The 24,628-nt window shown below is 36.3% G+C and overlaps 1 protein-coding gene across 50 annotated transcripts in view; it reads left to right on the top strand.

Annotated features, from left to right (window-relative positions):
* PTPRD (protein tyrosine phosphatase receptor type D) overlaps nucleotides 1-24,628 on the top strand; it is a 2,079,533-nt gene that overhangs the window by 1,932,746 nt on the left and 122,159 nt on the right. For 39 of the 50 annotated variants that reach the window (XM_070590645.1, XM_070590643.1, XM_070590639.1 and 36 more), the window contains 3 exons: nucleotides 10,393-10,483; nucleotides 15,760-15,969; nucleotides 21,764-21,924. In XM_070590645.1, the coding sequence (XP_070446746.1) occupies nucleotides 10,393-10,483; nucleotides 15,760-15,969; nucleotides 21,764-21,924 (462 nt within the window). The remainder of the gene's footprint in view (nucleotides 1-10,392; nucleotides 10,484-15,759; nucleotides 15,970-21,763; nucleotides 21,925-24,628) is intronic. The other 11 variants (XM_070590650.1, XM_070590638.1, XM_070590637.1 and 8 more) reach the window with 1 other exon arrangement.

The raw sequence follows: 24,628 nt of genomic DNA, 5'->3' as shown, positions 1-24,628 counted from the left end.
GGCTTAAAGGAATTACTAGGATTAAAGATAGAAATTTGGGAATCATTAACAAAGCAGCAATGGTTTTATGGATAGAGACAGAATCGCTGAGACAATGAGGTAAAAATATGAAGCAAAAGGCTAAAAGTAAAGGTCTCAGTTAGTAGGAAGAAGAGAGCAAGTAAAAGACGCAGAGTAAGATTTGTTAGAAAGTTCTAGAAAGCAGAGAACCAAGTCAGGGCAGGGTGATGGCAAAGGAATTTTCAAGGTGGATACAGTCAAAAATTTTCAAAGCTCTGAAAACTTAAAGAAGATGGCTCGAAAAATCAGCTATTAAGAAGTAAGATTATAAACAAGAAGTTTTAATGTAGTGCCATTTGTGAAACTTAGGAAAGACTAATAAATTTGGCTACTTCAGAGTTAACCAAAAACAGTCCTTTCTAAGAAAACTTTCAATTACTTGTTTGATAAGACAGTTGAAGGATTCCAATCAGATGATGGAATTTCCAAAAGATTATTACTTAAATAAATTCACTGAGAAGCAATATCTTCATTTTTGTCCATGCTTCCTTTTCTGTCATTTAGAGAACAGAAAACAAGAATGGAATATTAGTGTAATAGTAATATTTATCCCAACAAAATTTAATATGAGAGTGAGATTATATTTATTCATTGATTTGATAAATTCTCTGTGGATATTTCTTATCTCCCACCATACTGCCAGGCAATGTTTTAGGGATTCGGTGGAAATAATGCCAACTTCCTCATTACTCTTATACAGCACAGTTAATTGGGGGATTTAGACGAGTGGAGAGTCAATTGAAGTGGAGTCCTATGATTCCAAAGATTGGATAGATAAGAAAGGCCAAAGAACGGACTCCCAACCCCAGTTTCAGGGAAGGGGTCCTAGAGAAAGCAATATCTAAGCTGAGGTGTAAAGAACGACAAGAAGTTAGCTGGTCCGTGGGGATGAGGAGACACTGTTTCAGGCAAAGGATAGCGTATGTGAGAATGCAGAAGCAGATAAAAGACTAGCACTTGTTTTTTGTCCACATTTTACTCACCCATTAAGACCTTTCAGCTGGCATCCAACAAACATATTATCTACATATATTACATTGCCAGTACTAGATCCAGGAATAGAAAGATGACTGAGATGAAGCCCTGCCTTATAGTGGAAGAGCAGATACAGAAAATAGGTAATAGGAATATAATGGAGTAAGTACTGCCAGGTACTATGGAAACCTAAATACAGAGTTCTAAACCCAACTTGGGTATCAGGGAAGACATCTGGAAAGAGCTAATATCTAATCTGAATCTTAAAGGGTGAGAAAGATTTTAGAAAAGGTAAAATAGTTGCAAACAATGAAATAACAAGGAAAAGATATGGACTATAAATTCAGTCCATTCTAAAACATGCACTGTCTATTCAGGGAAAGAGCAGTTGAAAGATGAAAATAGTATAGTATAATCTGCAGTATTTACTATTAGTTTGCAAGACTTTCCCTTATTTACATTAAAAAAAAATCTTTAGTGGCTATTGACCAGGTTGGCTTGGTAGAATGTGTTAGACGTTATTAGCAAATGGCATTTTAGTCCATTGGTGGTAGACTTTTGTTTCATTTTCCAACTTCTGTATGAGTTAAGGATATTGCTGAATATAGTTTCTCTTTTAGTGTTTTTCTTTAGCTCGTTCAATTTTTCTCTTTGTTTTATTTATGCACTTCTTTCTTGTATATTTGAAAAGGGAGTCAGGGAGAAGGGATAAGACTTTGGTAGCAAAGAGAACAGATTATTAGGAACCAGAAAAAGAAAGCAAACGATTATGAAAAAAATCATATTCTAGAAATGAAGTGTAGATTCCCGGAAATATATTGTAGCCACTCTGGGGAACAAAAAAAAAGCAAAAGACAAAACTAGAAAGTACTTGAGTGGGAAAAGTATCATATCCATAGGAAATGAAAAGCAAACCTCCTGTTAGCAAAAAAGCCTAGATAATTTATATTTATTAGGCTTCTTAAAGTGATAACTGCATAAAGTTCCCCATCCTGTCTGCTGGGTTGGTTCACATGGTCTGGTCAGATAGTCCAAGAAGCTATGTGCCTGCTTTGCCACTTGCAGTAGTTGGCGAGGTTAGAAATTAGAAAGGAATGTAGCTTTTGGTTTAATATTCTATGGAAGGAATAAGGGGAGGAAATACAATTGATTCCAGATCTTTGGGGTGAGTTGCTAACTTGTGTTGAAGTGAAAGCTGTCTAGGAAAATGTTTCCCATTTGTTTTCTAGCAAAATGCAGTTTTGGTGATTGAGGGGCTGTTTTGTTTATCAACAGAAACCATGATTTTCTCATTTCTGGCCAAGATAATTGGGAGGTCTTGATTCCTACCCCCCAACTCCTCACCACCTAAAACCAAATCTGTCTCTTGTAAATGTAACACAGACATAGCTCCTTGCTTCTGTGTTCTTTCACACTGGGTTTTTGTGTGGAGAAGCAGGTGAGCTTCCTGAGGGAAAGGCTACATTTCTCCTGAAACAGTTGTATGAATCCTGTAGGTTCTGGTGCCAGGAATTTTGTGGTGCTTCAACCTTCTATTTGGGGTCAGAGTGCAGGTCAGAAAATCTGGCAATGCCACCATTCTTCAGAAGCAAGTTGTGGTGACAGAGGGAGCTTCCATGGCTGTATAGAACAAGATTTTACTCTGGGGGCTAAGACAAAAACATACCACACAGATTTTACTAAAAGAAAAAGCTACCAGGAGGTACTCAATGTAAATTAATTTTATGGTACCCATTTTATATTTATGAAAAATAGAAATAAAGAATAAGAGCTTTTTATGAAATTTTAAATTTCTTTGGTTTTACTAATTTGGCTTTCAGGTCATCTACTTTTTCTTTTAAAAAAAGAAGATGTTCTAGGAAGCATGGCTTACAAAGTTGCTTCATAAAACATGTGCACCACTGTTAGCAGTTTAATGTGTTAATGTATTATCTATGTAATGTTTAATGAGAAATGTTTATCAACTGAAGTGGTAAAGACTTAAATTTGTATAGTGCTTTACAATTTACTGAAGATATTAGAATGTTTTAGTTAAGGCTTACAATAACCTTTTGAGGTAGGTATTCCTCTCCCCATTTACAGGTGAGTAAAGTGAGGCCCAGAAATACTAAGCAGCCTGGCCAAGATCATATAGTTGATACTAATAATAGTTTATAGGGACAGAGGGCTTACTAGATGCTGTTCAGAGGCCATTGCACACATTAACTGATGTAGTCTTCACAAGAAGTGTGTTCTCATTTTACTGCTGAGGGAGTTATGAGGTGGACAAACTTGCCCTGGCAACACAGTAGCAGAAACAGAGAGGAAAGATCTGAACCCAGACAGTCTGGCTCCAGAGCCCATATGTTGAACTATGACCATGCAATTTATTGGCCAAACTAGGACCTTTTTTTCTAGGACAATTGCTAAACAATTAAGAACTCCAGGACAAGTAGGCATCAACAGGACCACCCCAGACAACCTTAGAACCAAGAGTAATCAGGCTCATATGCTTGGCCACAGATCATGAAAATGTATAACTATCATGGAGAAATAAAATTGGTAGATTGTCATGGGAATTTCAACATGAGAAGTAAAGGGAGAGGCTTCCCACAGGTCAGCATTATCGTCCACCATTTTACAAAGAAGGAAAATAAGGCTTAAGACTAAATTGAGTGACTTGTCTGACAACACAAAGCTAAAAAGATTGAAAACCTTAATTTAAACATAGAGACTGGAAAGATCATTCAACTTTCTTTGGTTTTTATATGGTAAATTAATTTGATTTAAACAATATATACCCAAATGACTACGGCAAAAAAAAGAAAAATCAAAAAGCATGCAGGGAATGACTTTCATCATTAAACTCTGAGACAGATTTTGACCTCCCAGTTAAGTAATGAGTTTGAGAAAACTAATACAGACTGCTAATACAGAAAACCTGCTGAATTTGAAGTGGGACTGCCACAAAGACCAGAGCTCGCCTTCCCAAATAATTATATGGAGCTGGGCCCCTTGATGATAACATATTAAATAAAATTAGTAAAACTTTACTTGATATAATTAAAATTCTGAAGGTTAGATTTAACTTATCTAATTAAATCTAATATACTGGGAAAACACAGCTTACTTCATAAGTAGTCAAGGGCTTTCCAGGTATATCGATTCTGAAGTTGTTTTTCTCTTGGTTTAATAGTTAAAGTCTATATTGGAAAAGGTGTTTTGAGCCTAAACTCCAGGCTTTAGTCAGACAGGCAGAGCAGAGTGTAGAGTTTAATTTTACCCATGTATAAAGCTGATCTATATCCAAGAGCAATTTTTTTTTTATTTCAACCAAGTTCTTTCAGTTCATATGATTTGGTTGTGATGAATTTATAGGGCACTTATTAGCTCCCCATTTCACTTTTCTTATCTGAATCATCTTATCTTCCTTACTATTCCATGAGATTCTCACAAGGATCATCACTATGCTGACTAAAAAAGAAAGTTATAGTAAGGAGTGTATTTTCTCTAAATTCTATTTGGACATGTCATTGGTGCTTTGGAGGAAGGAGAAAAAGCTTGATGAGATTGAGAGTTGAAGTTCTAAGGGAAGAGATGAGCTCCCAAATGTTTCTGACTGCCTGATTTAGGGGAGGCGTTAAGTCCCTAAGAGCCACCTACTCCACCCACTTCCACTTTACAGTGGAAACAGAACTCAATGACAAAATGTCAAAGTTAAGCAAATTTGGGGGGATTATACATACATCTGCTTTAGTAATGTATTTCTAAATATACAAACATGTCTTAAATAGTAAAAAAATTGTAGAGTAAGAATGGTCCATTGAAGCTGTATGATAGGGTTAATTGATTTAATCAGAGAGGTCTGGGAAGTTTTCAATTAGGAAGTAAAAAGTGAGTTGCTATTTTAGGAAAAGAGTTAACTTAGGACTTGTGGGAGTGACAGAAAGTTCTAGGCAAGATGGAACAGAATGATCAAGGATTTGATGACAGAATGGACCGAAGAAACTGAAAGCCCGTCGGAGTATAGCTCAGAGGGCATGGAGAGATGGACTTAGGCAAGATCCTGCTGTCTTATAATACCTGTTGGTCTTTATCCTACAGGAAATGAGGATCCATTGAAATATTTTAAAAAATGGAAATGTTACAGTCAACTTTCTATTGCAAAATAAATATTTCAGAGACTAGACTAGAGGGACTAAACTCAATGGAGAGAGAAAGTTAGGAGATGTAGGTAGCAATGCAGGCACGAGACAGTGGAATGAAGCCAGCGTGGTGCAGTAGAGATGGGGAGAGTGAATGCCCTGTCGACAGAGTTTGGAAGTAATAGGACTTCCGTGACAGGTTGGGTATGAGAGAGGGAGAGTTAAAGCAGATTGACGTGATAACACTCAGGTTTATAGCATGTGCACTAAAACGGATTGTGGAGCGATATTGGGAGAAGGTTTATTTTGGAGGCATATTTTTTGTTTTGTTTTAACCACAGTAAATTTGAGGTACATTTGTGACATAGAAAGGGAGACATAAAGTTAGAATTGAATAAACCTGTGGAGTTCAGAAGAATGTTCTGGGCTGAAGATATGAATGTGTAAGTGATTTGCGTATAGGTGATAACTGATGCCCTGCACTGAAATGTGATCACCTAGGAAGAAGCAAGAGAGTGAAGAGAAGTCTTTGGCCAAATCCTTGAGGAACTCCACCATGTAATAGCTGGGTAGCAGATCATAAATCCTACTAAGGAAGTAAGGTTAATGTGGTGAGAGATGTAAGGAAACCAGGAGAGTGGGATACAGAGCAAGGGCTGCGAATGTTTCATGGAGGGTCTTATCAGCATTGTCAGATTCTGCTAAGAGATCATGAAAGATGACGAACAAAATCTTTCCTTTTCATCCAATACTACCAATGTCACTGAGGACCCTGGCGAGGGAAGTGAGGTGGGCTGATGAGGAAGGAGCTGTAGAGTACAGTTGGCTGGAAAGTGAGTGGAAGGTGAAGAAATGGAGAACAGCAAGAAACACAGCTCTTCTCACAATTTGGGGTAAGGGGTAGAAGAAGGAGACACTGATGACTGGAGTGGAATTTGGTTTGTTTTGTTTTTTAAATGGCAGATATTTATACATGATTGAAAGTTAATGGATAGAATCTAATGGGGAGGGAGAAGTTGAGATGTATGAGAGAGAAGGAGTATGGTATATGGTAAACTTCCTTAGAGAGTGAATGATGGGAACCAATTCATGAAAGAGTGTTGGCCCTTGAAAAGTAGAGCCAGCACTTCTACTGTACCAAATGGAAAGATGATGATTTGCATACAGATGTGGGTAGGCTTGTAGTTTAGTAGACAGAAGATGAGGGAATTCTTGTCTGAATGTTTTTATTTTCTCTTTTTGAAAGAGATAAGTCCATCTTCTTCTAGTGGGGAGGCAAGGCTGTCCAAGGTTGGAGGCCAGGGGAGAAAGTTTGAAAAACTTACTATGAAAAATGGAAGGACTAGGTAACTGGAGAAGTTGTAGTAGGATTTCCAGGAAGTGTTGAAGGCCTGTTTCAGTTTACTGATTATGAATTTGAGTTTGATTGATTATGGTTATGAATTTGAATTAGAGTTTTATGATTATGAATCATTCTTCCCTATGTATCATTTCTCAAGCTGTATTCACCAACCTGGGTCCAGACACAAAGAAAGGCAATCATAGATTTCAGCTAAGGTTGAGTGGAGGATGTGGGCTTTAAAGGAAGAGTTCAAGAATCTGAGAGCCCTAGGTGGCACATGGGCCAGACTCTCTGAAGGTTGAAATCACCTAGGGTGATGGCAGAGTTTGGGAGAAAAGGAAGACTGTTAACCCTGCCAGAAAAACAAAACAAAACAGAAAGAGAATTCTGAAGAGATTGGTAGATGGCAAAAATCAGTGAGAGAAGAGCATAACATAGCTGAATTGCATGAGCTTCAAAAAAAGGAGGGGCTTGTTTTGTTTTTTAGCAAAAGAGTGAAGGAAAAAATGTCTTCAAGAAGCAACAGCGAGCCAGGAAAGAAACCCCAAGCCCTAAATCTCAAGTTCATAAGCAGAAACGGAGAGATGAATAAGCAGCCACTGCATGAGAAGTCTGCAAGGGAAGCAATGTCATCAGGGGAGAGCTAGATTTCAGGAAAGGCAAAGACACAGGTGTTTACAAAGCCATAGATGCAGAGAACACACTTGAAATGTATGGATTAGGCCCAGGCAAGACTTTCTATAATATGGAGTTCCAAATTCCCAATGCCCCATTTCTTTCAATGAGTGAGAGCTGCTTTGAAGCAGGCTCCACTTTGATTGCTCTAGATGAATGCTTTAGAGATCAGTGGACAGAATAGGTTATGGATCTCTGGCCACACTATTAATTAATTGCTATGGGGGAGGCTGTTCAATTCTTAAGCCTGGCCACAAGTAAAATGAATGGTTGGGGAATGCTGTGGAAGAAAGAACAGATTCTTTTTTCATGTACAAGAATGGCAACTCAAAGTATGAGAGCAGACTAAACATTAATAGAATTCATCAGCTTAACCTTGATTTACAAGATTCTGAATGAGGACAATGGGAGCTCTCTGATAATGTGCAGTGTCATTACTTCAGGCAAAGAGAAGCTGTCCTGACTTTGTGCAATTGTTAGTGAAAACCAAGACGTTCCCTAACAAGTGTGTTTATCAAGTCCATCTGCAGTGTTATTTTGTACGCTCATTTGCAGTCCCTGTCATTCTTCTCCATGCTCATTTAACATGATGGACTTGTTTGGCAAATCCTTCAAGTGGTGGGAGGACAGGAAGAGGAGGAAGCTTACTCTGAATCATAAAATAAAAGATATTGGCCTCTCACACACTCTGACTCTTCCTTCTCCTCACCCTCCTTGATCATCATGATTATTGGGAAGAAAGAAAATGAATGGCTAGGTGATGTGCTCCTGTGAGTCTGTTGATTAGTTGCTCAGAGCACCATGGAGAAGAGGGTTCTAGTGTAGTTTTCTGGTTTGACTTGAGTTCTTGATTAGGCAGGAAAAGAAAGTTTGGCAAGTCCTTTAATCTACATCTCAGGGAATCTCCCCGAGTCCTACTGAATAAGGTAGTTCAGACGCCTCTCTCCCACGATGATCGTCAGTACCAAAAGCGACTAGCATCTCTTTGGTGCTACCTGCTGCATGCTGTGCCGAGCACTTTGTGTTTATTTCTCTATTTTGCAAAACAACAGTCTGATATTATTTACTCTTAGTTTTCAGAATATATACTGAGATTCAGGGATGTTAAATAATCAGCCCAAGATCACATAGCACATTACTGGCAGAGCCTGAATTCTGGGCCAGGTATATCTCCAGAGGCCACATTCTTCACCAGAACACTCTAAAATAGCACTGTCCAAATATATGAGAGCCACACGTGAAATTTTAAATTTTCCAGCAGCTACAGCAAAAAATACAAAGAAACAGTTGAAATTAATTATAATCACATTTTATTTTACCCCGTATATCTAGAATATTACATTTTAACACATACTCACTATCAACAAAATTATTACTCAGATAGTTCACATTCATTTTTCATGCTGAGTCTTCAAAATCCAGTGTTCTTGACAGTTAGAGCACATCTCAGTTCAGACTAGCCACATTTCAAGCGCTCGATAGCCGCAAGAGGCTAGTGGCCAAATACGGACAATGCAGCTCTAGTCTCTGTTTATGGAAACAGAGTTCTCTTATTTTTTTATTGACGTATAATTCACCTACAACATCATATTAGTTTCAGGTGTACATCTTAGTGATTTGATATTTATATATGTTATAAAATGATCACCACAATAAGTCTAGTTTCCATCTGTCGCCATACAAAGTTATTACAATATTATTGACTGTATTCTCTATGGTGTACATTTATCCCTGTGACGTCTTTATTTTATAACTGCAAGTTTGAAGAGGATGCTCTTAATCCTTTTACCTATTCGGCCCAACTCCCAGCCCTATTCCTTCTGAACTACCAGTTTGTTTTCTGTATCTATAAGTCAGTTTCTGAAACAGAGTTCTTTATCAGAGGATTTGCAGAATTTATTAAAGTTCTTCTTTGAGATAAGTAGAAAGAGGGCTTCCTGTGTGTGCTAGTGATCTCTGTGATATAATATGATGCAAAATTGGTAGCCCCCATCCTCTCATCCCTTTTCCCTGTGTGGCAGCCTTCTCTTTTAAAAGTGGGTGTGTGTTCATTTTCACAATAAATCTTCACAAAATTTATAAAGTCCTTAAAAAGCATTTTATGATACAGAGTAAATATTAAATAAAGAAAGAGCCAGACTATTGCCAAGGTTAAGATATGTATAGGTTTGTATACTCTTACTGTCTGTTTTCACTTGGGCAATAATTTAATCTCTCTGGATTTGTCTTTTTGTCTATTGCTTGTCCTAATAGAATTTTTAAGAGGGCAAAAATGAGATTGTACATTTAATATAGTATCTGAGAAGCAGGAATTGATTAATGTATTAGCTATTTTTATACACCTATGTTCAAAGTCCTTGTATAGTTTACTACCAAAGGTCAGTGTGAGCAGGTCATCCCTAACCGTGAATACAAGAGCAGGGTGTACCCTTTACGGAAGTTATAGAACAACTTGATAAATAACCCATATCTATTTGTGGACAGGTACCTTTATACATAACTTAAATTTTACTTGACCATTCTCAATGTGAGGACTCAGTCACTTTCGTCTCTTCCTATAGATGAATTATATTGAGACGCATTTTGGAGGCCATTAGGTGGTGATTGTCTCCAAGTTTCTGCAGCACTTACCTTAAGGTTTGCAGTTTAATGGGTAGAAATAGAGGAGAGCTTTAACATCTTTATATAATTGTTGTGAGATTATGAGTAGTTTTTATGCTTTTAATGTTTTATCCAAATTAGGAGTATTTTAGGAGTGTATAAACAAAATCATCATTATAATATAGGCATTTGTATCGGCTAAGAGCAATTTTTATTATACATCTCCTTTTTTTAAAAAAAAGTCTTCTTATAAATTGATGTCGTGGAAAATATTTGGTTCAGCAACTTATGATGGTCGATTGCAATATACCAGCCTTGTATGTGTCCAGCACCAGGGTCCCAACAAACTGTTCCCCATCTGTTTATGACACCTAATAAAGAGCAGTCAACCATGGTGATATTACCATACAAGATCAGTGAAGTCACACATAAGTGTCTACCCATGTTGTTTTTAAAATTGAACAAACAGGTGGTTATTTGTCATTGATGGGCAAGTCACTCCATATCCATAATTTGCCTTCAGTCTCAATCACTGGACTGTGGAAGATTTAACGATGCGTCCATTTTCTTTTCCCTCTGAACTAATCTTATTTTTGTCTGTCTATTTTTGTGCAGAGGTTACTACATAATCATTGTGCCTTTGAAGAAATCTCGTGGGAAATTTATCAAGCCATGGGAGAGTCCAGATGAAATGGAATTAGATGAGGTAACTATGTCTTTGTTGGCTGTGTCTTTCATTAGTTATTTAATTTATTAAACATCCTCCTCCTCTCTATGGAGACCCTTCAGCATCTAATCCAGGTGCTGACTTCTGCATGACTGGCTGGTCAGTTGTCTGGTCGGATGGTTTAGTGCTCTGGGCCTGTTAACCGTTAGGGATCCGAACAAAGAGCCTTTTGTTTTAATTAAAAGACATTAAGCTGCAATAAAGCTTACAACTTGTCGAATCTTTGTTGGCTTTAATATTTTGCCTCTTGCTCCTTGTGAAACATGATGCAGAGATGTAGAAGATGAAGTGAATTGTCAGCAAAAACTTAATCACCCTTGTTATGAATTCCAAGATCCACTTCATTAGTGCAGTGGTAGCTGAGGCTGTTACAATACTAAATTGCTATTTACACCAGAGTTCAACATTTGACCTGCTATGTGTTCTTGACCAGTTTCTCACAGAATTATGTTGACTAGCACATGTTTGCCTTATTCTGTACTCTGTAGGATTTCATAATCAAAAAAGGCATTTAACTGTAGGGGCAAACAAACCAAATCGCAGAATTTTGAGCCAAGCAAGAAATGTAGAGCAAATACTAAAGAGTATGATTTTAATTTCCAAAATCTTCAACAATAGTAGGTAAATTTTAATTGATACTCTTTTTGCAAATGTTCATTTTATTTTTTCAGAGTTAATACATAGTATGAAGAACGAGACCTAATTAATACATACTTCTATTTAGATGAGAAAGCTATAATCAGAAGTGCTAAGCCAGATCCCCAGAGGGCCACAGCAAGTTAATGGCTGGGGGTTCGTATTCTGAAATACAGGAGAGATGTTCTATTTTAACATGATGCTGGTTTGAATCAGTTCAGAAGGCAAATAAAAGGGCCCCCATTTGGGGGAATATGAGATCTTAAATCATTGGGTTTATTTACAATGTAGGCCATATCTTATAGCCCTCCCTGCTATTTCTAGGTACTTTGTCTACCACAAATTAGTGCAAACAGAGCAAGGAAAAGCAGAAATTCCCCGACTGCGTTACAGGGAAGTGATGTTTATTTCATAGATGTCTGTATTAAGGAGACTGTGATCTGACAGATAAGGGCCGTTAGCTTCTTTTGTCAGACATATGTCATCTCTAGATGTATGGTTCATCATCACCCACTTCATTTATCTGAGTTAAATTTGATCAAGTTCAAAAGGGCAGATGAGTTCAAGGTTAGGACTTTGCTTTTGTGTCACTGTTTAGTGATTAGGTGAGCTTTGGAGGGGTTATAAAATGAGACACCATTCCAATAAAGCTGGCAAGTAATTTGTGTTATAAATTTTTTTTCTATTGATGATAAAGGAGCAAAATCATTTTTCTATGACATTAGAGAAGTAGTAATCCTTCATCTGAATATGCAAAATGATCAGCTGGTCTTTTGTAAATGTTTTGAAGCAAAGCATGCTTTTACTTGCAACTGACTAATCGGTTAATCCTGAGATATTCTTTATTAGTTTAATCAGTTCTCAGCTGAACTACAGAATTCAGTTGGAATTGGATTTAAAATGCAAAGGCAACTTGCAGAATCTATGTATCTTTCTACCTATTATAATAAAAAGGTTTCAAGGAATTAAGATCCAAGCCAAAAATGACATCAAATACTTTTAAATAATAAGCTTTCCTTAGAAGTAGAGCCATTTGGTAGTAAGTAATAAGAACTGATTCTCTTTTACAGCCAGGTTTTAACCTCCAAAACGCACAGCAATGCTAATGGATTAAAGTGTAGAGCTATATGACATTGAGCATTCTTGCAATTAAATTCTGTGGGTCTGTGCTGCTGATTCTCATAACAAAGGGTCATTTTAATCATCCCACAAGTTGTGGTGCATTAATCTGTATAATAGTTTGATAAAGAACATTTATTAATGCCAAATTTTTGGGTCAGGATGGGTTGTTTCCCACTTTTCTTACTGATATAATTGAGACCACATTGTAGAATTAATGGTGGAAGAAATAAGATATGCATTGACTGGAAAATGAAAATTATTTCTGATAAAAAACTAAAGCCCTTGATCTGTCTTCTGGAATTACCTCCAATACATCTTGTAACTATTGTGGAGGGGAACAAATGAAAGTAGGCTATGGCCTTACTTTATGCTTACTCATCCAGTTTCTGATCCCTACAGACAGGTTTTTTTCTCCTACCATGGATAATAAAAGCATTGTGGTAATTTTATCTATAGCTTGGTACTGCTGGGTTTGACAAAGCAGTGTTCCTCTCTTAAGTGTATTTGACCAAGTGATTTTTTAGAAAGGCCTATAATTCAAATCGTTGAAACCATATCATCGAATAGAATGGTGGCTTAAGGGGATTTCCACATGCATGCCTCACATCTAGGCCCATAAAAAATAGAAAGAGGCTTTCTAAACAGAGTCACTCTTAATATTGTCTTCTGAGCTCATTTATCGTTTGAGATAATCTCCACCTAATAAATTCATAGACTAGAACGCCTGTTGTCAAGGTCAGACTGAGCAGAGCAGTGATAGTCAAAATGAATTTTGGACAGAATGACTCCTGAAAGGTTAGTTATATTTAATTCAGGGTAGGTCTTGTAATATATCATAAGCTTTTCATCACATTGTACTTCAAAGGCTTTCTGTAAAATAATCTGGTCATTTGTGTTGTAACTTCAACATAACTGGCTAACTTCAGTGTCATCTGAGCACACTTGACTCATTTAAAATATAACACAGGAAGTGTCCCACGGACATTAGAACAATCTACAGGAGCTCAGTTGGTGTTCCTGGTTTGACCTTAAAGAGTAGCTGCCTTGGATCTAAGAAGCACCAAAAACTCAAATATTTTATTCTAAAGTACTTCCTCTAAGTCTTCTAAAAAAACCCTAACAAAAGGTACTCATGGGGATGACAGTGATATGAATGAATTATGACAGTTGCCTACGTCTGAAATATGAATAAAATCAAGGTAAGGTTTGATCACTGAAGGAGAAGAAGGGACACAGTCACATAAACAACTGATGGTAAATGTTTCTGATTAACCAACTTCAAAAGGCTCTTCAGCTCATCTGCAATGCATTTGTCCTTCTCAGAGTAAGGGTCCATCATTTGCTGGCTATCAACAATAACCTTTGTAATGACTTTTCAAGTGTAATATTAAATATTTGGCACCGGAATTGTTTTAAATAACATGTTAAAAGAATCCAGGAAAAGGAAATCTAAGTACACATTCATCTGTGTTGATGAAAGCAGATGCACTAAAATTATATGTCTAAGTATAGACTGAGTGAAAGCAGTTTAGATTATCAATTTAGCTTAGATGTTTCATTATGTTTCCTTGATATTGTGCAATCATTAAGTAAACAAAAATATGGTTGAAAAAGATCTATGTGTAATTTTATTTCACCAATTTAGTCCAATTATATATTGTCACTTTCTATCATACCTCAGTTTCCCCATTTATAGAGTGGGGATATAGTAACCTACTTTATAGGGTTATTGTAAGGAGAAAATGAACTAGGATGTGTTTAGATGCCCGAGAACAGTGCCTGGCACATAGTAAGTGCTTAATAAATATTAGCTATTATTGTCATTATCATCATTATTATCAGTAAACCTAAATTTGACAACAGGGTTGGAAGACACTACTACATTTCTGGCCTTGTTTATTAACACCCAATTGATGTATAAGTGATCAGCCCACCTGAATTTATTATCAGATGTTCCAAATTTGCTAAACAGGCAGTAACCAACCTACTGTGGTTTTCATAAATGAATTTACATTTCATGTAATTTTAAGTGCATCAATAAACTCAAATTTCACAGAAAATTTTAGAACATTATAAATTAAATATTGTTCAAAAATAATGTGGACACAGGTGATCTATATAACCAAAAGAGTACACTTTTAGGTTACAACTTTGGCCAGCTGAGAATATTGACAAATCTGTGTAGAGGAGACTGAAGTATACTGTCAGGTTCCTAACATAAGCATTTGGTGTTTACCTGTATACAACCTGCAGCCATTATCATCACAGAAGTCTGGCCTGGATTGTATCAGGGTCTCGTTTTACTAAGTAGATACCACTACTTTGGTTTTTACTGTATTATTTCCATTTCTAAGAACAAGAGTAGATTTTGCCAGAATGTTTCCATAAGTGCCTTAATTATATTTACCAACCTGAAGACAGATTTCATTCCATGTTCTAGTTTGCCCTCAGATACATATTCTTATCTATACAGACATTAAAACAAATAAAATCAAAATTCTTTCCAAAAACCCAGCAAAGTTGCCCCTCATATCGAAAGGCATCCCAGACTGTTATGAGTTTCTTTTTCCCTGTTAATCCCTTTGAAATACCGATATTTAATGGGAGTAGACAAAGCTAACTTCAACATCATTTTGAAGCCATTTGTCATAAAATACTATTAACATGATTTTCTCCTAAGAAAGGGTGAATGCAAAAGAATAGAGAATCAAAACATAATTTCTACATTTTTCTTTTAGAAATACAAGTGTATGTTTGTTTTCTTCGGGGTAATATTAAAATTAATTTTTATCGACCCTGCCTAGATCACCTGGCAAGATAATTCAACCTCTCCAGAGAACTGTCAGCTCCAGAAAAAGTTGATGCCATAATAAATGTGAGGAATCATATCCCAAATGGTTCTCAAGGAGCCAAGTCAAGCCAGAAATTATTAAATGAGTGACAATGTCTATTAAATACGTCAACTAAAAATTGGTCATCAGATTCCATTTCTGCAGATTTGAGGGAATTTGCATCATGTAAATTATCTCATTACTAAAAATAATCTGAAATGGTGCTGACTTCTCCAAAAAGTTGGTCATATTTGGAGATTTAGAAGGCTTTATCTGATGTTACTACTTGTTTGACAAATAACAATAATAGAGCCTGCATGACAGGTTTCTGTGAATCAAGCTGACTTTTTTCCTTAGACAAGTTATAATGCACTCTTGCCCTTTGAGAGATTTCATTTGGGTAGACAATGATATGAGCTACCAGTAAAGGATTCATAGCCCTGTGTGTATAGCCTGGGCCTTGCAATAGCAGTCCAGTGTCTTACCTTAACAGCAAGACAAGCATTTGAAAGATACAGAAAACTGAGATTTAGTGATGCTCACATGCTCCATGAAATGTAGACAAATTGTATTTGGGTTGTTCCCAGTCCTGGCTTAATTTCTTCCATTAAACCGTAGTTAAGTTGGGTTACTGTTGTTTACATTTCTTTCTCTTTTTCCCTTAAGCTGCTTAAAGAGATATCTAGGAAACGCAGAAGTATCCGTTATGGGAGAGAAGTTGAATTAAAGCCATATATTGCTGCTCACTTTGATGTTCTTCCCACTGAGTTCACCCTGGGGGATGATAAACATTATGGTGGATTTACAAACAAGCAACTCCAAAGTGGTCAAGAATATGTCTTCTTTGTGTTGGCTGTGATGGAACACGCAGAGTCTGTAAGTTAATTGTGATGGCATCTATTTCCTATGGTGTTCTTACACATTTTCACCAGAATATGGTTGTTTCTGGATGTGTAGGTACATCTATCTTGATTATTTGTCATGAGCTGTCACTAACTTAAACATAATAACAGGCTACCTACTCTTTGAACATTGCTGAGTAATTTGCTTGAGATTTCATTACATACAAGGCTGCATCTCTAATGTCAGGGAATTTAGGTGGACTTCTAGTATATGAAGTGCCAAATTGATTTGATGTTGTTCCTGAGACCTTTCAGTGTGACACACGTATTGATAGAAGGGTGACAGCCATCAATGTTCACAGTCTCTTTCCTCATCCTTTTAAAATGGCTGTTCTCCAAAAAAAAAAGTCTTTCATAATACCTAATAGACATCAGCCTGTGTGATTTACAATAGGAACTAACAAGCCCTGGGTTTAAATAAAGTATACTTCCAGGTATTTGAAAGCATTGATTGGAGGTGATTGTACTTTATTCTCCTATAACTGCCAGTGAGCCCACAATGCGCTCTACCCAGATTCATGGGGAAGTTCTGTCTAGGAAAAGGCGAGCACAGCCAGCTTCTTTAATTATAGCAATTTACCAGTGACTTTATCAGTGAAAAGCCAAGAAAGTTAGAAAATAACTCAATAAAACAGAGAATTCCTAAGGTACTCTAAATAATGAGTTGTCTTCTTTTATGTAATTCATCTTGCTCTTATGTCGTTTTATGCTTCAGTTGCTTTGAATGTTAAGAAAAAAAAAGAGAGAAATTGTAGATGGGAATGGGGTGGATTTTGAAGTGGCAGTTCATGTTAACATTTAATATACGTGTTCTAAACTCTATCTTTCTAATAGGGGCCTAAAACTGACAAGCATGCCAACTCACTTGAGCCATCACTTCCCGTATATAAGAAGCCTGAGGTGTATCAAAGATTTCTCCACATCAGGAGTTAGCACGTACAGTAGGGCTTCTCTTCAAATGACTGAAGGAATTCCCCTGTGGAAAATCAAAACACAAAGGCAGCCTTTCTGCCTGGTTTACCTTTGTGCACAGAATGTCATTTGAAAACAAAGTGACGGGCTTCCTGGAATTTTAATGCATGGATATGCTTTCTCTTTCTAGTTGAGGTTTTAGACAGAACATCAAGGGAATGGAATGTTGGAACTGATGTTTTTTCTTTTTTAAAATGACTTTTAGATATTTGAAAGTAATTTTCTTTAAATAGCTCTAGAACATTTCAGAAAGAACATTCAGACCATTGAGGTAGATCAGAGAATCCAGCAAGGAAGAGAAATCTCATCATATCATGCAGCCTGTTTGTGGCACTGTCAGAGACTGGTTTCTAATGTCTCCCAGACATTTCTAGTAGTGTTTAAATGCCTCATCGTTGATGAAGAGTCTGCCCCTTCCCTTAGTATGTCATCTCACTATTTCATTAATTATATAATTAGAGGGGCCAGTCCCGTGGCTGAGTGGTTAAGTTCACACGCTCCGCTTCCCGAGGCCTAGAGTTTCCCTGATTTGGATCCTGGGCGTGGACATGGCACTGCTCATCAGGGCACGTTGAGGTGGTATCCCATGTGCCACAACTAGAAGGACGTACAACTCAAAATGCACAACTATGTGCTGGGGGAGTTGGGAGGAAATAAGCAGGAAAAAAAGAAGAAGATTGGCAACAGTTGTTAGCTCAGGTGCCAATCTTTAAAAAAAAAAATTATACAATTAGAATTTTTTTCCAAATATTTTATCTGAATTGCCCTTTTCTTTATCATCTTTCTCAATATTGTTCTCAAAGTTAACAGCATGCCTTTTGTATTTCATGTACGTTTTCAGGCCAGCGTTTACTTTTTGTAGAAGAGACTTGTAGCTAACTAGTATAATGTTAGCAGTGATACAGTCCTTTTGTAAGCCTCAAATTTTCATGAGTGATTGTTAATAAAGCACCTAACCACTCCAAGGGTGGATTCATAATTTGCATACAGAAAATATGTCCCCTCTCCAAAGCCGCAAGCTTTTCCCCAGTCCATTGCCTCATATTAAGAATATAAGAGGACAGGTTTAAAATGACCAAAGGTTTGATCTTTTCTGTTACCCTCAAAGACTGAACAAATTCTACTTTTCACGAGGCGGGTATCATTTTATGGTTTTGTTTTCTTCTCATTTTCACATGTCTCTGTTTGCTGATTTGGGTTGGAAATCTACGTGCTTTAGGAAAACCTCTCCTTAGATTTCGATCTTGGCTGACCAAGATTATTATCTCAAAGGCTCTTGGGAAAGAATTTCATGTCAGAGAATTTTGCTTACTTTTGACCAGAAAATAACTTGAGTGTGACCTACAAAATGGAGAGGGAAAAGTATAAACCAAAACAAACAATTATATAAAGAATCACGTTTCTTGGATATTTAGTGTCTTTGCCAAGTCCTTTGTGTAAATCCTTACACTATACGTATCTTTTTTTGTTTGTTTAGCTGCTTCTGAGAAGATTGGAAATATACTGAGTTTTTCTCTTCTTTTGATGCATTAGGAAGCCTGAAAGTCTAGTCAGTCTCTTTCCTGGGCACAGTGAAGAAAATGGAAATAAGAATAGTATATAAGCATTTAGTGGGGCATGTGTTCTCCAGAGTGACTGCTGAGCTTGCTGTACTTAAATTCAGAATATATGCCCCTAAACTAAAATTTTTTAAATGCAAAGTAAAAAATTAGATGTTTCTACTGATCATGGGAAAATGAGAAACTCCCTCATGTCTTGATAATCTCAGCCATTGTAAAAGATGGGCATTTTATTTTATTCAAGAGATTTTCTGGGAACTCACTAAGTGCAAAGTTCTGTACTAGCTGCTGTATGCATACAAACACAAATAATATATAAATCTTTACCTTCTAGGAGTTTATAGTTTTATTAAAGAAAATAAAGAATATGCACAAATAAAAAGACAAAATAGAGTTTGGCAAATGCCATTAAAAAAGGAATAAGACTACTTAAAAATTTTAAATTATTTTTACATACATTTTGTATGTAATGACTGATTATTTCTAGTTAAGGAGACGTAGCTTCAGTGGAGGCAGCATTTAGATGGAGCCTTGGAGATTAGCTGATTTCAGGAGCTAAATGTTGTGCAACTTGTGAGAGAGTTAAAGAGAGAATAGAGTATTTGGAGAGTGGTAGCAAGAAGTTCACTGGGATGGAATAAGTTGTACATAGTAAGAAAGTTTAAACAAAATTGTGGAGACCCTTAGGAACCATGCTGACATGTCTGGGTTTTATTTAGGAATCACCAGAGGGGCTCCTGAAGGTTTTATAGCTGCAGTTTAGGATAATAACTCTAGTAGCATTGGAGACTGTTAGAAGAAGGAAGACTCTTGATATGGTTGGATGAGTATGAATGAAGTCCCAAAGAAAAGTGGTAGCCATGAGACTAGAAAGAGGGTGGATGGACCTGAGGATCATTTATAAGATAAAATCAGTAGTTTCTCATTCCTAGATGTTGAAAAAATGAGAAAAGTTGACAAATCAGAAGGAGGGTATTTCTGGGAAGCAGGGACATAGCACATGCAATTCTTAAGTTGAGGATACATGTATTAATCTCTAGAAACAATTGGAAGTGAAGGTCTGGGACTTAGCAGAGTTTCTGAGTTCAAGAACATTAATGAGGAAATAATCTGTATTGAGGTTAGAAGTTAAAACTGGGGATGACCTTGCCAGATAAGGGTGAAAAAAAAATAGCAAAGAACAGAAGTTAAGAATGCTGCACAAAGGATGGATTCCAAGGCAGTTAACTCAACAGGACATGATCAGTTGGAAAGATTAGGAAGGAACCAGTTGAGTACGGAATTAGAGTCAGAAGAGGGAATTTTAAAGAAGATTTGATCAACTGTGGCAAATCTGGAAAAGATGTCTGGAAGGGTAAGGACTGAATAAAGACATTTAGATTTGGGAAACGAGAGAACAGGATCATTGGTGGTGCTGGAGTGAGAAGACATGAGGAGTGAGTTGTAGGACAGGCAGGGCAGCCTGTGTATGTGGACTGGTCTCTGTTGAAAAAGGAAAAGACAGGACTTTATAAGGGGGTAGAGTCAAGAGAATCCTTTTCTGAGATAGTCTAAGACAGAATAAAATAGGATATTACAAGAACAAAATTCTTAGATATTCAGTCCGTTCCTTCACCAAGTAACTATATATTTTTCCCAACTTTATTGAGGAATAATTGCCAAATATAATTGTATGTACTTAAAATTCAGAACATAATGATTATGTATATATGTATATACACACACACACAGACATACACATTATGGAATGATTAACAAGGTCAAGATAATGCACATCCATCACCTCACATAGTTAACTATTTTTTTGTGTGTGTATGGTGAGAGGGTCTAAGATCTACTCTCAGCAACTTTCAAGTATACAATACCATATTACTAACTATAGTCACCACACTGTACATTAGTTCCTCAAAACTCGTTCTTCTTATAACTGAAGGTTTGTGCTCTTTGACCAACATCTCCCCATTTCTCTCTCCCTCCAGCCCCTGGCAACCACCATTCTATTCTCCATTTCTATGAAATAGATTGGTTTTGTTTTAGATTCTAGACATAAGTGATACCATTACAGTATATGTCTTTGTCTGGCTTATTTCACTTAGTGTAATGCTCTCAGGTTCATCCATGAAATGGCAGGATTTCTTTCTTTTTTATGGCTGAATAATATTTCATTATGTGAGTGTATATTATGTATATATATATATCTCTCGCATTTTTTAATCCACTCTTCTGTCAAAGGACACTTAAGTTGTTTCCGTGTCTTAGATATTGTAAATAACGCTGCATTGAACACAGGTGTACAGATCTCTTCCAGATAGTGATTTAATTTCCTTTGAATGTATACCCAGGAGTGGGTTTGCAGCATCATATGGTAGTTGTATTTTTAATGTTTTAGGGAACTGACATACTGTTTTCATAATGGCTGTACCAATTCACATACCCACCAACAGTCTACAAGGGTTCCCTATTCTCTGTATCAATTATTTATTGGGAACAATCATATCAACCTCTGAGCAGTAACTGTAATAAAATTAAATGGGAGCTGCTAAATCCTTTTAAGTTATAAAACGTCTATGTTCTAGAAAGCCGTATCATCAATTTCATAGATCTTGCATCTATAATTAAACATTGGACTTCTCTTTTGAAGTTGTAGACTTTGTCATTGTTTGGCCTCCATTTTCTAACTAATGTACAGCACCAAGGACTATTTACATAATTTAACATATAATTAAATACTGACAGTTTGCTCTATAAATGTTTACTTTTTTAATTTGGTCTCCTTAGCTGGATAATGACATCTTGAGGGCTGGAAGTATAATGTTTCTGTTGATTTTCACGTGGTATGTAGCACATTGTTACAATGTAAATGCTCATTGAACGTTTTGTGATTGGTTAATTATTGGTACTTTATATTTCATAAGAGCATTTTATATACCACATATAGATCCCAATGAAAACGTATCTATGGAGTAATTTTTGCCATCAAAAATGATTTTATTATAAAATAATTCACTCCATAAGGAAATTTAGATTGCAAAACGTCTTTCCTTATTCCTTTCTTCCTTCTTTCGTTCCTTTTCCTCCCCATCCCCTCTCCTTTCTTCCCGTCTCATTCTTTTTTACTAACATTGTTTCACATATCATCAAATCCACTGTGTCCTGAATCTTTGCTTCTTCTAATGCTGAAGATACTTTCTAGAAAGTCATTATTTTATAACTAACATAGTCTCTGTTTTTCCTTAGAAGATGTATGCAACCAGCCCCTACTCTGACCCTGTTGTGTCAATGGATCTGGATCCACAGCCAATTACGGATGAAGAGGAAGGCTTGATCTGGGTTGTAGGTCCTGTCCTTGCAGTGGTCTTTATCATCTGCATTGTCATAGCTATTCTTCTTTATAAAAGGTAGGTTTGCCCAATATTTCTATTGCAACCTTGGGGGCAGCCTTAGTTTTGAAGACTTTATCACCCTTCTGTGGTCATTATGTGGTTGATCTTAGTAAAAATACTTCCATGCAACCCCAATAATCATTGGGAAAATGTTTCCATTAGAGTTAGAACAAAATGTAAAGACTGTGCTACTTAAAATCTCATTCAGTGTGTGTATAGACTTTGTTGCCCAGCGTACATGGACTCTAGCCTACATCTTCTGAGCTACTTTATGCAGTATGAGCACTCTGCATGACACTTGAGACATTACTATATTCACAAGCAGATAACTCCATGTAAGCTTGCATTTGATTATTTTAGATGATTAATTAATCCATGTCAACATAGTTTTTGAAAGGCTATTGCAAATTTGCACATTTGTGTCCCTTTCATAAGTCTAATGTGCACATGTGCCGAGATTTTTTTTCCTGTAGCTATTTCTCAAAACTTAGCAAAGGTAGCTAAAAATTGAAGCTTAAAGAAGGAAAGAAGAGAAAGAGAATTAACTTTTTCCTTTCCCACTTTGCTTCTAACCCTTATTCTGCATCTTCAGTAGTGAATTCTCATTTATGTCCAAGAAGGGATGCAAGGTACCATTTTCCTTTTAAAAAAGTATAAGCTCGGTCTTAATACTCCCAAATATAAATCTGACCTAAAAGGCTTTGACTATAATTAGGATGCAAATTATCCACATTTACCCCATGTTTTCTGATCTTCCACTCTTTTTTTTTTTATTAATGTTATGATAGATTACAACCTTGTGAGATTTCAGTTGTACATTTAATCTTCCACTCTTTTTCAATTCTATTTTTGCCTCCATTATAAATAAGCAAATTTTTCCCATAGGTCACTGCTCAGTCAAGTGGATAGAGGACATTAGTAATTCTTCCCCTAAATCCTTTCTGATTTAAAAAATAAAATTATATTATTATAAGTATTGAAATTATAAAAATTGTCATATATAATACAGTCTCTTAAACATTTAGAATGACTAAATTCTGAATTATCTCCCTTTATGTCAGTTTTTCTTTTCTTCCAAACCAAATTCTATTTTTATGAAACTTTAAATCTGTGTTCCCCTTTTCCTTTATAGTGTGTCATCTTTCAGAATGCTACTATGAAGATGATCTCTTCCCTCTACTGTAAAATAGCTTCTTTCTCTCTTTTCCCTGCCCTCTCTCTCCCCTTCTAACCTTGACCTTCAAAATCAGATGAGAATGTCTTCATTTGATTCTTGATTACATGCTTAAGCTGATAATCTTATTTCCGTTGTTTCTTTTTCCTACCCATAAAGCTCCCTTCATTGGATTTACCTTAATTATTTCTACCTGTATTTGTTTGTTAAGTATGTTCTTCTTCTTATGTTCCTGGAATATCCCTTTTTTCATAAATTCTACTCTTGACTCAAAAAAATATCCTTTGAGATACATCTCCTTTGAAAAACTTTTTCTTATGAGGCTATGTCCACATTAATCTAGTGTGAGAAGAGAGTTGAGGAAAAAAAGGGAAAATTAAAGAAGTTCATACTCGTAACCCATTAAATTACCTATCCTGTCTTAGAGTTAGAGAGAATGAAAGAAATATCCATTATTGTTTTTTTTTTTCTGATCACTGCCTCGCTGAAATATCCTTGTCATAGAATAGCTGGAAAAGCAGGTGATTGAAGGCCAAAATCTCTTAGTTGATGGTTTCAATCTTCCCATCCCAATGTGTGTTTTATCAGTGTGTATGTTAAGGACCCCACTGTATTTGAGCACCTTTCTCCTGTGTAAGAGGTAAGGGCAGGTAGCACGAGGCACCCAATGCCCCAAAACAATAACAGATCCTGTGTGAGTCCAAGCAGGAGCCAGTACCCTTTGCTGTTCGTGTGCTGTACTTACTACCAGAAACGAAATGACAATAAAAAAGCAAAAGTAGTATTATAATTGTTTTCTCTGAAATGTTTATTCAGGTGATCACCTCACATCAGATTGTGGGAGTCAGATCAGAAAACAGATGCTTCCTGACAGTTGCATTTCTAAACCATGTCACATGACGTTTTGTGATTATTCAAAATGGACAAAATGATTGCCTTGTTTTTTTAAGTTGTGTTTCATTTGGATGTATCTGGCTATCATTAAGTCGTGCCACTTAAGAGAGATATGCATGGCATTTGTGAATCAGTTACATAAATGTGAATAAATAGGTTTATAAACCTTGATAATTTTTAAAAGATTTGTTTTTCTTTCTTTATCTGTATGTGCTTGAGAAAAATCAACTCAGTTATAATTTTTCCTAATCCTGCAAAAAGAAGTATCGTATTTAAAGGCGTTATGACTCTATTAAAATAGAGTCACATTTTAGTGTGTGCATATGTAAGCATCGTCTAATGCAATTGTTGGAAGATGCACACATCCTCGAATGCTAAGTATATTTAGCTAACCATCTGAAGGCCCATGAAGCATTTCTGAAATAGAAATGCTTGCTTCAGCAGTAAAGAACATTCCTGACTTGAAATTCAAGTAGACCCAACAATGTCCTTGTTGATTATCATGAGGCAGTTCAAGACGAAATCTTCTGTAGGCAATGAATAGTATCTTTTATGGCTTAGATTCTGAGCAAAGTTAATTATATAATAAATACTTCATCTCTCGTTTTAGATGTCTTTCAATTTATACATAGGTCATTGATAATGGCTCAG

Source organism: Equus przewalskii, chromosome 22, assembly GCF_037783145.1.
Source record: "Equus przewalskii isolate Varuska chromosome 22, EquPr2, whole genome shotgun sequence".
Classification (NCBI taxonomy): Eukaryota; Metazoa; Chordata; class Mammalia; order Perissodactyla; family Equidae; genus Equus; species Equus przewalskii.
This window is presented reverse-complemented; position numbering and strand designations above follow the sequence as displayed.